General features: G+C 34.8%; 2 protein-coding genes across 3 annotated transcripts; one reads left to right on the top strand and one right to left on the bottom strand.

The window, feature by feature from the left end:
• The first annotated feature begins 202 nt into the window (after positions 1 to 202).
• On the top strand, positions 203 to 10305 carry LOC123013051 (arf-GAP domain and FG repeat-containing protein 1). 2 transcript variants are annotated; one of them, XM_044411359.1, is made up of 6 exons: positions 203 to 421; positions 6219 to 6706; positions 8426 to 8521; positions 8674 to 8913; positions 8962 to 9164; positions 9555 to 10305. In XM_044411359.1, exons 1-6 carry the CDS (start codon positions 258 to 260, stop codon positions 9597 to 9599), a joined length of 1236 nt encoding a protein of 411 aa, XP_044267294.1. In that variant the 5' UTR covers positions 203 to 257; the 3' UTR covers positions 9600 to 10305. The 2 variants fall into 2 exon arrangements, with proteins under 2 accessions (XP_044267294.1, XP_044267295.1); XM_044411360.1 differs by lacking the exon at positions 8426 to 8521 and having other exon boundaries at positions 208 to 421.
• On the bottom strand, positions 10300 to 12978 carry LOC123013050 (conserved oligomeric Golgi complex subunit 4). The gene is made up of 8 exons (XM_044411357.1): positions 12843 to 12978; positions 12600 to 12797; positions 12179 to 12550; positions 11710 to 12132; positions 11413 to 11660; positions 10871 to 11360; positions 10637 to 10822; positions 10300 to 10590 (listed from the first exon to the last, which is right to left on the bottom strand). The coding sequence occupies exons 1-8, from the start codon at positions 12918 to 12920 to the stop codon at positions 10327 to 10329; spliced, it is 2259 nt and encodes a 752-aa protein (XP_044267292.1). The 5' UTR covers positions 12921 to 12978; the 3' UTR covers positions 10300 to 10326.
• Positions 12979 to 13017: the final 39 nt, after the last annotated feature.

The following is a 13017-nucleotide window of genomic DNA, read 5'->3' as shown; positions in this document are numbered from 1 at the left end:
TGTTAATATATTATTCAAAGTGATTTCACAAATCATAAATATATCATATTACGACTGAGCACGTTTTTTAACTGCGCAAATCCAATTACCGGAAGCATTTTAATCGCAAGATACCCGAAATCTATTGACCCCCTCTTTTATGATTCTCGAAAATTGACGTTGAAACACTGAGTTTAAACTTCGCCGAATCTCCACCGGAGGCGTTGACGGCGTCTCAGCTGTCACAATTGTCAGTTGTGTCAGTGTTGTGGAGCAGAATGGCTTCGTCACGCAAAAAGCAAGATGAGAAGAATTTAAAAACGTTACGCGAACTGGGGGCGCAGCCCCAAAACAAGTACTGTTTTGACTGCAACCAACGCGGCCCCACGTACGTCAACATGACAATCGGCTCGTTTGTGTGCACCAAGTGCTCCGGAATGCTGTAAGTACCGTTGATTGACAATGGGCTGACAGGTGATCCTGCGGCGCCAGACGGGGCTATCTCGCGCCCTCTGACCGCGGCTTTTCTTCAAAAATTCGCATAATTGCTAATTAGATTAAACGAGGTTTGAACTTTTGGTGCTTCCTTAGGAATTGTTTATGCAAGTGCGAAATTTGTTTTCATTAGCGATCTGGAAGTGTGTAAATATAAATAGCACATGTTTCCCAATTAACAAACACTTCGTGCTTTATTTCAAAATTTTATTTACTGTTGGTTCTTTGTGGTGACCAAGGACAGAATCTGGAAAATCAAACAAATCAGGCTAGAAAAATGTCCATTTTTGTTCGACTTACCTCGTGAGTCATTTTGACGTCAGAAAATTTCTAACAAAGATCTCGATTTAACGAATAATCGATGCACGTGCATTTGCGATTTATTGTAAACCACTATATCAGATCCGTTTTGCCGCTTCCGGCGTGACCTAAATGCTAATTTGATTGTATTTGCCACAAGCAGGTGGAAAATAGCGAAGGTTTTAGTTAAATTTGTTAAAAGTAATGATTTTCTCAAAATCCTATTCAACTAGCAAATACAAAGCTCCCGCTGATAAGATTATTAATGCTTTATTTATTGTTGGATGATAATAAGTCGATTTCCAATTATGGCTTATTTTCGAAGTCCTGACAGAATTGTACAAATTAATAGGTAACAGAGAAAGTCGGATTCATTTCTGTTAATCCGGTAGCACATTAACACAAATTATTCTGAGTCATAAATTTATTATGATTCGATTAAAGTGTTTTCGGGAAAGTAGTGAAATATTTTCAATATTGTTTACGTTTTTGGTGAAGGAATCGAACTTTCTTTTCGCAAATAATTGCTACGGTTTTAAAAGGCGTAATAAGTGTATGTGGTTTTCCGGTAAGAAAACACATGGATTAACATAACATTACAAGCAAAATGTTCAAATAATAGGACGTGTGCAATGTTTTATAATTGAATGATATTATTATAAATCCAAATATTTTTTGTTTTACATATTTAACGTTTCGAAAATGATATTACATATAAAATATAATAACATTATTGTGTTTCTCTTGTATTTACATACATTTTAAATTTAAAATATAAAAATTTAATTTTTATTTAAAAGGATTTAATTTGGGGAAAGAGTTCTTGCCACTTTTGTAACCAGTTGATAAAATGCATTTCCAATTTCGATAAATAACATACGAATAAATTTATAATTAATTCTCTTCTCACAAGTTGTACAAATCGAGGTACATTTGACATTTACATTTTTTATTATACACACATACATATTCCTCTAATAAGTTTTATTTTGTTTTAGAAAATAAGATGTCAAAATCTTTCGGAGACTTTTGTAATTTGTGTAAAATTAATGTATAAAAATGTCTATTTTTTATTTCTTTTATCACAAATATCTAATCGATGCTTGATCCCAAAATAAATTATGTTTCATAGTTTATTTTCATTAAATTCTAGTTTAATAATAACGAGAAGACTAAATAAAATACTTGTAAGTTTCTTAGTTTGTTATTTTAAAAACAACTTAGATTTAGATTAGAAATTTTGATCCGCTTACAGGAAGCACCAACAATTTTTTTCACATTTTATCATCAATTAATTCATTAAAACACATTTTATGCTGGAGAGACTCAGAATTCGAAATTATGTAAAAACTAACTACTTAAATAAAGGAAAGTACAAATTGTTGTTATTAAAAATCGAGAATGCTTACACATACAGTTAAGCATAATTTCTAATAAAACCAATTATTTTGTTTATTATTTATTTCCAAAACAAAATTGCGATGTTTTTGAAGACTTAATCAATCATCACGAATTCGCAGAAAGAATATAGAGTGTCACCATAAAATAACAGCCGCAGGCGTTTTCATATCACTTTGAATTCGTAGAAGATTGAACCGTCTAAAAATATAACCGGACTTCTATTTTTCACCACTGCAAAACAAAGAATTCCGTATTGTTTCCTTGATTAAAAAAATTAAAATCAGCATTTTTATTCTTTGTTTACGAGTAAATCGTCCATTTAAATACACCACAGGCTACGTACAACTTGTACTGGCACACGTGTGAATTAATAATGAATCAACAATCAATTTGTTATTTTTGAACAAGACTCCGGTGTTGTGCATTATTATATTAATGTTGTAAATAAAAGTTCATTGTATTGTATAAAATTTCTCAAGAAAATTTTTTGTCACTTCATTCAGGTGTGGGACGTTCCGTTCGGGCGGCCCTCTACAATGATTCACAATCACAATAAGCACAACAAAGAGACAAATCAGGCCAAAGTTGGCCTGTTTGTTTATTAGATTCAACTCTCCTTGTAACTCGCTTGATCACCGCGTTACATTTTTAAATTGTCACTTACAAGTTTTATTGTCGCGTGTTGAAGCCTGATATGAGGGAAAAGAATGTATGTACAATTCCCCTAGCGGATGTTATACCTGTTCGGTAAGAATGGCCCTTCGTGCAGGTTGTATCAAATATTGACTGAGGGGACCCACGATACGAAAAGTGCAACGAACTGCAACGGGAACGGTTGAATTGTCTGTCTCTTTGACGTGAGTCACCTTAGGTCGTACAATTTACAAAGGTTTTTTATCGATTTGGATGTGTTACACGTGGGTCTTTAGCATGAGGGGAGAGTTTAAAGAAAGAGATGCTTTTATTTGAAAGAGACTAGATTTTATATCAGTGATAAACGCCCCGTTTGGGTTTCTAAGTAAAGCAAGTGATACATACAAACTGAACACTTAACACTCCATAAATCACTGAGAGAAAATTTCTTAAACTTGTAGTTTTCAGCAATCTCTTATTCTATCACCTTGAAGAAATTGAAAAAACAAGGCGAGTAAAGTAAAACATTTGACTCGCCCCGACGTTACCATAACTTTCCACAAAACAATCCAGAATGGAAACGTTTCGCATTGTCTTTCATATCTTCGAGATGAAGGCCATTGCGATACGGCTGAATTTTCTTATTAATAATATTGACTCATAAATTGTAATAACGTCTGAATATAAATTATGGGAGCCGTTTGTATTGCCTTGAAACTCAAATCGATATGTTCCAAATTCACCTAAATTATTTCCGTCTGGGTTTTGCGGTTATAAGTATAAAAAATCATCACGCGACTAGATTCAACGTTTGAATTGCAATTATCGTCCGATTAACATAATTAATTAAGACTTAAGAAGAACGAGGAAGTAATAATAAACAGGGAATTGGATAATGAAGCTATACTTGTGTGGTGCGTTTCTAAAAAAAAAATTTGTTTACATTTCCGATTTTTACATTATTTTGATGTAGGAAGAAAGTGATCGCAGTTGGCTGTGTAAATAAATATGGCATTTTATGTAAACTTGAGAAAAAAACACTTTTTCACAGTACACTCAAAATAATTAATTTTCTATTGATCTCTATTAGTTGTTTTCCTAAAAGCCGTATTAAAAAGGTCATATGTGATATAATCTAATCATATTTAGTGGTTGATGTAATGAATTTTTGATTCGCTAGAGACTGTCATGGCGCAATAAAAACTATCGTAGAGTGACAATAAAGAAATAGGTTTTTAGGGTAGATACATATTGGGTATATATTTTTAAATGTATGCCAATAACAGAAGGTTTCTTGATGAGATTTCGACAAACTGGGTAGTTTTAGCAGTTTTACGACTCACAACCACAAAGTATGTAAATAAATCCTGTATCTTAAAAGATGTTATTATTTATTTATATTTATTTTATACCATAACTGTCAATTTTGAAACGAAAATGGCGAAACTGCTAAAAATGTATACAGGGACATTCTTTTTCATCATCACTAATAAATTTTTACAATCATATGACCTAAAACTGGGACTGAATGAGCGGCGATTTGCTATTTTCTGAGTCACGTGACTTCAACTTCAATTCAATGCGCGCGACTTCTTAATTAACTTCACCTTCAATTATTATATTGTTTAAATACTCATTTATGTTAATGAATTTTTCGAAAAGTACTTGAGAAAAACTGAAAAAAATTTATTAATTTTTTTTCGGATTGCCAGCCCACTTTTTTAATTCCGCTATGACAAATAAGGCCCGGCTACTTGACTTTTAATTAATGTTAAACGTGCTTGTGGTAGCTTAACCGATCGAAGTAAAATAAGGAGCATATAATCAATCTTCACTTCTTAATGAGTTTTGGGTTAATTCAAGCCCCAAAACAACCTCTGAATTTTAAAAGTCGCTTTGCATAATTTTAGAGGCATTGAAGGTCCTGACAACTTATCCCACTATTAAGCCGTAATATAATTGTGTGTACATTGTTATTTTTGTCCTCAAATAAGATAAAAGTATTTTCTTGAACACTCTCTGATTAGTTTTTCGATTGATTGGTTACCCACGCAGATGATGACGTTGGTGCTATAATTGTAAGGGATGAAAGTCCTCGTTACAAACCCGAGTTGAGAAGATATAAAATTGTTAGGAGTATTTTATCTCAAATGTGCTGAGCCATCTGGAAGGAGCAGCTATTTAATGTTAATTATTATTATTGTTTATTAGTGGCGTGTTTTAAACGAATATGTAAATTATATGCACACGTTTTATGATTATGAGATGAGGAAACCAAACAAAATATCGTCTCATTCCGAGGATATCAGAGCTTTTATCGCAGCGACGTAGGCGCCCAAATAACAACAATTATTGAATTTATCGGTTTTTGACGCATTCTCATTTATGATGAATTGTTTTGATTTCTGATCAACTGGAAATTGTTAATGATGTAAGAGATATTTCGAGCAAGGTGTCCATTTCACGATCAATGTTACGCTATGCGGCATATTCAGGTATTACCTGGTTTTGCATCGGTCAAGAGGCCGGTTTCGCGACCTTGCCGAGCTCCAGGAAGCGGTCAATGTCAGAAATGCTGATTACGGAGCGTTCGGAGGCGCTGCGCTGTCTTATCACCACGAGACGAAGTCCCGGAGGTTCCTGTCTGTGATAAAAGCTGATTCTGATTTATACGCTTCGGTGGATTTTCGCATTTGCAAGGAATTTGGGAGAGGCGAGAGATCAATGCGGTTACGTAATTGGCATTTAGCTAAAGAAAGTGGTTGAATTTTTGCCGCGATCAGATTGAGTTATAATAAAAATTATTTATTGCGACGTCGGTGTTTGTTTTGGGTGATTATTTGCATTTTCTCAAGAATTTGTAACCAGGTCAAAGGTTCAATTAGTTTCTAATTTAAAATAAATGTTTTGCAATAGTCAAAACAAGCATTTAAAATTATATTTTTAATGTGTAATTATTTTTATTATCTATTTCAGGGTATACAAATCATTATTTACTGTAAACAAATCGTTCCTAAGCCAATAGTACTCGTAAATTTCAATTTTGTGCAGAAAAAATAAGTTTTATTACGATTTCTCTGCTTCGATTTTTTCAATGTGGTAATCACGGACCGGAGGTCGCTTCTACCCGATAAATAATTCCGTCGTCGTCTCACTAAACTTATTTAGCAACCATTCAATTTTTTCGTTTCTGCTAGCCTCTTTCAACTCACCGCCAATGCCCGAAAAGGTAACCCAACAATCAGCAATTACAAATCGTCGTCTAAAATTCGCCTGCGCTCATATCGAATAAATAACTCGTATTTATTGGCCCCTCGCCAGATAGGAATCCCTTGAACTCTCCGCTGAAAAATACTTTTCACGGTATCGTTTTATCGTTTGAACTTTTATCATTGGTTTTATTTTTACAGACGCGGTTTGACGCCGCCACATCGCGTCAAGTCGATCTCGATGGCCACATTCACGTCGGAAGAAATCGAAATGTTGAAAAATCGAGGCAACGATTATTGCAAGAGTGTTTGGTTGGGGCTGTACGATGGGAATTTACCGGGGGCCGAGTGCAGGGATGAACAAACCGTCAAGGACTTCATGGTCGATAAATACGAACGGAAGAGGTATTACATGGACCCGACACAAGCCCTCAAGAACGGATACACGAAAACGGAAAAAGTGAAACCGCTGACGACGCTCGTATCTGACCCAAAACCGATCAAATTGAACGGAAACACGACGGAATTTAATAGAAAAAGGCCAGAGCCTGGGAAGAACCATTCGTTTGCTGTGGATTTCGACAATGCAGATATATTTGCTTCCAACAATAATAACACAACGACGACGCAAGAGACTTTTGCGAATTTCGACGATAATCCAGTTTTTAACAGCAATTTGAACAATGCAAGTGAGTATGGGCGACCCGACAATGTGTTGGTTTAAATGTGTAAAGTTAAAATTACCACGCATCTGGAGCTTTAATGAATGGAAAGAGAAAATAAAAGGAAAAAATCAAGCTGTAGTTTATTTTGGGCGGAGTTTTTATCACCACAAGGTTAAGATACTGAGTACCTGAGTAAATAATTACAATACACGAAAAAAACTTAGTCATTTGGTGTGATAAGAAATGAAAATATGGTTTTCTATTGAAGTAATAAATCGAGCTTCTAGATTTGTTTACTAAGCCAAATTATTTTACGCGTGTTTGTGACTAAAATAACACCACTTTGGACGTAATGAGTTTCATTCAACGAAATATTAAAATTATTTGTCGGGCTTTGAAATGAATTTCTAAAGGTTTCGTGACCTGATTAGATCGACGTACGTCATTTCGACTTGTATTTTACTTTAAATTAAAAAATAACAAGGTAAATACATAATTCTTATTCGTTGTCAAAAAAATACAACTAAATTTTGGGTACGTATCTAAGTCGTTACAATGGAATTTTCAGATTTTGATTCAGTGTAAATATCATCAATGGTTGGGAGTAGTGATGGGTATTGAAATTGAATTTTGATCTTTAAAATAAAAAAAAGTAACATGAAAGGATTATTATTTTTACTTGTTTAAAAAAAAAAGTTGTTTTAAAATAAGCATAAATAACAAGCATTGTCTAATATTATGAAAATTAAGAAAAAATTTACGGGCTTGCTCTTTCCAATAAAATTACCGCTTCATTGCTTACTCTATTAATGAAATAAAAACCTTGAAATATTGATTCGATTTCTCAAGATTTTTGAATGAATGCAAATCTGAATTAACCAATTTCGCTACATTTTATGAATTAATCTAATATCTAAGGTGCATTCAGTTTTTGAATGAATACAAAAATCTAAAGTGATTGGTTTTTTACATTTTTATAATGGTCGTCCTTAAACTGCCCAATCAGAACACTTACAACTTTTGCAAAAATTATTACGTTAATTCATTAATAGTTTTTTTACAGAGTGCGATATTTGCTAGCTAATATCTTTAAAACTATTTGAGATACAAAAAACCGAAAAGACCACTTTATAGTAAATTTTACAAGTTACAAGTTAGTTTACTAAACTAAATTTTTATTATTTAAACTTAAAGTTTCGAAGTTAAAATATCAGATAAACGGAGAAATAAAGAAGTAATTCTGATTAATCGAGCTTGCTTCTTCGCCTTTGCCTTGGTAAAAATTATGGAAAACAAATGTGGACTATTCTTTCTTTATAAATTTTGATGCATTTTTTTTGTATTGTAATAAATAATAAAAAAAATATTGTTTATTTTAAATTTTTGAGCAAATTTTTTATAAAAATAGATTGGAAGTAAACTTTCATGTTGGTTTATTCAAATGTCCAAAAATCGTATTAGAGAAGAAAACGTAATCGTTCTACCTTTGCAAGCACATAAAATTTTACGCTTGCTGTTGAATTACTTGTTAGCTAATTGTTTCAATTAAGAGTGTTGTAGAATAAAAAGTCGTATGTTCTAACACTACCGAAACAAACAATTTGGATGTGTTTTGTTGTTACCTATTTTCGTGTCGATGTTGGCCCGTCAACCACTCCGGCCACGCTAAACTCCTCGCTTTCTATGTATTTATTTGAATATTTGTTTCTCTTGTGTGTAACACTGGAATGCTTTTCCTTCCAGCGGATCAGTTCAGTATATTTGATTTGAAATTCACGAATTCCGGTCCAGTCTTAAACCAAGTGCCTCTCTTTCCCAAGTGCAGTACAAACCGATGGAGTAAGTGTTTAGTGTGACTCGGCATTTACTTTCTCGCAGTTGGTTTTATTGATTTTTATCCGTTTTTAGTGTAGTACCAGCACTTGTTTTTTTATTTACGCTTCCGATGCAATCGTTTACCAACACTTCTCTGACGCATTTTTTTTATTTAGGTATGCCGACGCCGGCTTTCGACAATTTTAATTTAGCACAATCAAACAAAGTACCTGCAGCCCCACCCGAAGACAAGTACGCCGCCCTCAAAGACCTGGACAACGCTCTAAAAACGCAAAACGCAGTGGACTGGAATTCGTCAGGCTCGAACGGGTCGTTGTACAGCTCGCCGACGCCTACCGGCTCCATGTACAGCTCGCCGTCCCCGCAGAGTTCCATGTTTGGCTCGCCTAGTCAAGGTTTCAATTTGAATTTTCGCCGCCCCTGACTAATTTTTTCCGTTCCAGGTCAGTATATGAATGCGTTCCAGAATCAGGATACGTTCTCGAATCCCTTCAATGGGATGAATTGGGGGAGTAATGGTAATTTCGGACAGAATCTCGCCAATCCCTTCCGCGAGCCGGTGAGGGTGAACGGTTTTGCGCAGAACTTCCAGTCGATGTTTCCGGTAGCCGCCAATGGAGCCGCGTGGGGAGCAAACCCGTTCAAGGTATTTATTTCCCACAAAAAGGGGAAATCGGAGGGTTGGTAACTTTAATATATTGACAAGAATTTTATTAATTTTAATTAAAGAATGTGTAAACATACAAAGAAAACTGTAGTCTTAAATTTTGAAATTTCAGACAAATTTCGTATATTTTTTTACGCACTTTTCAATGTCTCAATGCCAGTCATTGAAAATTTATGCAAGAGACATTTTGAATTTTATAATGTGATTGAATTTATTAGCTCGTTGTTAACCACACATTTTTAGTTTTTCAAAAATTTTAGATGTAAAACTGGAAAACGAAATTTGTAAAAAAAGTTATCATTTTCGGTCACTCCCAAGAAAAATTTAAAAGAATATTTTGTAAAAATTTGTTTTGTTTTGGTTTCTCAGGTTGGTGCTACAGCTAATGCGAATTCCAACAATCCATTTTTATGAGTTGGATAGTCAACAAGAAACGTAATTTTAATCTGCTTTAAGTTTCTCTCTCTCTGCCGAATGGACAAGTTCCGTTATTTATACTAGAAGAATCCACAAGTAGTGAAGTGTACGTAAATTATTTCTTCCTTTTTAATTAATCCAACTGATCTATTTATTTATTTTTTGCCTATATAACATATGTATCAAAGTCAAAACCAAAAATGCTTTTTTGTCTTTTATATAACTATGTAAACTAAGAATGTAACGTTAAGTAATGTTTAAGTAGTAGTTAATACGCTTATAAGAAATCAAACCGTTAGGTTGCCTTCTGTTATGAACAACTAGAATGAACAATAATTTTGTGTATATTTATTTATCGTGCGTTGGACTTTTTTAATTGGAAAGTGGCCTTGATAGGTTTACGAGACTGTCTTTTTTAATGTGTAACGATAGCTTCATGATTTTTTTGTAAAACTATTCTTAATTGATTGACGATGTTCTGTGATAAAAGATGCTTCAATGCAAATCAACTTGTATTAGTGAAAATCGAAATTTGGTGTTTTTTTTCCTCCGTTACATCTCGTGATGCCTCAAAGAACGATGTGAAACAGACTCTCCGTCCCGGTTAAAATAACATAGATTCGTTAAGTCGAGCACAATTTATGCAATGTATATTATTGTCAAAAGGTTGTGTAAATACATAAAGAAATAACACCAATTAAAAGTGAAGTTTTATTACCAACAATCACAGTTTGAGTCTTTTTATATCTTCGACCTTAAAATCTGACCTTAGCGCCATCACAGTCCGGACGTCAGATGGCGTCAAACGCCAAGTAAGTGCTCCATCGTGGTCGCCCCAATAATCGTAAAATTCAGACATTTGTTCCAGGTTTAGAATAGTGGCGATTTGAGTCAAACGCGCGAATTTGTCTCTCACAGACCACGAAGTCGTCGCTGTTATATAACCCGCCAATGACCTCACCTCTTTATCCAACACCAAACCTCCCAACTGAAAAATCCCATGGAAAAATGGTAACCATTGATTGCATCATTACCCTATTAAACGTCGATTTCATAATGACTTTCTCCAATCTTTGGGTAACTTCCGTCGTTAAAACCGAAATAAAAGCATCGTAATTCGCCGTTGTCAAAACATCTTTAAACAGTGACAAAAGTGTTTCAAGGTTCATAATAAGCGTTTGAACGAATGATTCTCCCGCTTCGTACACCGACAGTTCGTCCTAAATCACACAATAACTCACCCAATTTAAACAAATAGGTCTTAATACCTCAGATAATTGGTGGTTTATACTAGTGAAATTGTCGACCCAAGGACTGATACGTGGTTTAATTGCGCTGACGCGCAACTGTTGAATACCATATTCAATAATTTCCTTAAGGTTAGTCGTCACTGAAGACAATCCAGAGAGACAACTCTCGAGTTTTCCCCGTTCGTTACTATTCATCATAGGAAGGGCTTGTTCTATTTCTTTCAAAACGCTATCACACAACGCATCAACGTATTCTGTGCTACTATCAGCGTTGTTTAAAGCCACGATAAACGCAGTTCTTGTTTGCTCAGTATCATTCGACTGAAGCCGGCCCTGTTGAATCGAACTCTGCAACACATTGTAAGCCTGAGTCAAATCTAAATAACCGGAAGGGTAGCCCTGTCGCAAACGCGCCCTTAACACATCGCAAAAATCATTTTCAAGTATTCTACAAGCGTTGTTTATAATGGCACAAATCCCATCCAAACTTCCGGTTGAGATTGAACGTCTATGAATCATAGTTGTCAAAGGAAATAAAATGATTTTGAAATGGGGTATACCGTATGCACTTTTTGACTATGAAAAACGTGTCATCGACCATACTTGACGTTTGTTGGGAAGGTTCAATACTGTCCATACTGACAGCTTTTGCGACCGATTCTTCCATAAAATACTGCTCAAGTTTCAAATAATGTAACAGTAATTCGTGCTTCGAGTGTGTCAAGTCGCTGTTTTTGATTAAATTTTCTAACGATTTTAGTACTTTTGTTTTTTCTCCTTCGTCCTGGACTCCGACTTCTAAGTCTGACTAAAATGTAGTTAAAAATGAATGAAAATTCACGATGATCAGTACTTACCACAACTTTGCGTTGTATAAACCTGATATAAAGCTCGGTCCTAAAGTGCATCAAAGTTATCTCTCCAATGGAAATATCTAAATCTTTGGGATCAATCTTTTCCAGTTTACCAAAACTAGAACTTGTGCTCATTCTAGACAATTCAGTAATTAGCTGAATTTTCTTATTAATTTGACGTGCCCTAGTCCACTCAGTTAAGACTCTTTTCATTTGAATATCGCACTCTTTTTGCAAAATGCTAACGGCACAAAGAAGTCTTCCTGGGCCATAATACGTTTCAATCAACGGTTGGTGCGTGTCAACAACACGTGCCAATCCCTCAAATAATAGAGTCAAAGTGTCTGCATATATAACACTATAGCGTTTGTCAGACTGAGGCGTAGTCATTGCTGATTTCAGATTTTTTTCAGCCGTTGCTGCAACCTAAAAAAACTAGTTCAAAACAAACAAGGGTAGGTGTGAAATTTACTTTGGTTCTGAGGTAGGTACAGAGTGCCTTAATCCCTTCCTCATGCATTCCCAGCAAAGGAAATATTTTAAAGAACCTTTCAATCGAGACTAAATCCTCACACTTGACCGATTCATCAAATTTATGCTCAACGATAGCCTGCAACTGGCTTGCAGCGTCCTGCAAAGTCCTCACAGATTTCAGCATTCCTGAGACATTCTCGACGTCGGTTGCAGTTCTCTGGAGCAGAGACTGGTCAATTGAGAGAAATCTATGAACGTGAGCTGCCCCTTTCTCATAGTCTGAGTCTAGAATTGCAGTTTGGACCCCTTGGGAGCATATTTCTAAGTCAATAAGGTCACTAACTCGTTGCTGACACTCATTCACGCGGCTCTAAAAACTACAATAAGAAAAAGTATCAACAAAAAGCTTCTAAACATACTCTAGCTGTATCAAGTGATCTGATTTTGCCACTTATTTTTTCAGATGACTCAGAAATGTCATTTATTGTATTTACAAGATCTTGAGCTTCGTGTTTTACAACTTTCAGAATGGGTACTAGTTTAGTAAGACCTTTGATTTTGCTATCAAGGAATAGTTTTTGGTTTAACATATTGTTCATGTCTTGGAAGAGGGCTTCCTGTAACGTTTTGTGTAATACTTATTAATAGTTTTCTGACCTTACCTCTTCTTCTTTGATTTTTTTAAGTTCATCCTGTATGCTTTTTTGCATCGATTCAAATTTAGACTTATCTAAAGACATTTTCTTGTTATTTATTAATCAAGTGTTTATTTTGACATTTTTGAGTAGACACGTCTACTTATCAGCTGATTGGCACTTTCAAGAATTCGTCTGCATA

The sequence above is a fragment of the Tribolium madens genome, unplaced genomic scaffold (assembly GCF_015345945.1).
Source record: "Tribolium madens isolate multiple individuals breed KSU strain unplaced genomic scaffold, Tmad_KSU_1.1 Scaffold_96;HRSCAF=242;Tcas5.2_LG5, whole genome shotgun sequence".
Lineage (NCBI taxonomy): Eukaryota > Metazoa > Arthropoda > Insecta > Coleoptera > Tenebrionidae > Tribolium > Tribolium madens.
Note: the sequence above shows the minus strand (reverse complement) of the source record. Positions and strands in the feature narration are given on the sequence as shown.

Bases quoted from the DNA above. Each gene is read 5' to 3' on its own strand.
- LOC123013051 (XM_044411359.1), top strand. From the start codon at position 258: ATGGCTTCGTCACGCAAAAAGCAAGATGAGAAGAATTTAAAAACGTTA. The intron at 6,707-8,425 runs GTGAGTATGGGC...TTTTCCTTCCAG, and splicing joins CAGCAATTTGAACAATGCAA to CGGATCAGTTCAGTATATTT. The intron at 8,914-8,961 runs GTTTCAATTTGA...TTTCCGTTCCAG, and splicing joins GTTTGGCTCGCCTAGTCAAG to GTCAGTATATGAATGCGTTC.
- LOC123013050 (XM_044411357.1), bottom strand. From the start codon at position 12,920: ATGTCTTTAGATAAGTCTAAATTTGAATCGATGCAAAAAAGCATACAG. The intron at 12,798-12,842 runs GTAAGGTCAGAA...AAAACGTTACAG, and splicing joins AAAAAATCAAAGAAGAAGAG to GAAGCCCTCTTCCAAGACAT. The intron at 11,361-11,412 runs GTATACCCCATT...TATGATTCATAG, and splicing joins ATAGTCAAAAAGTGCATACG to ACGTTCAATCTCAACCGGAA.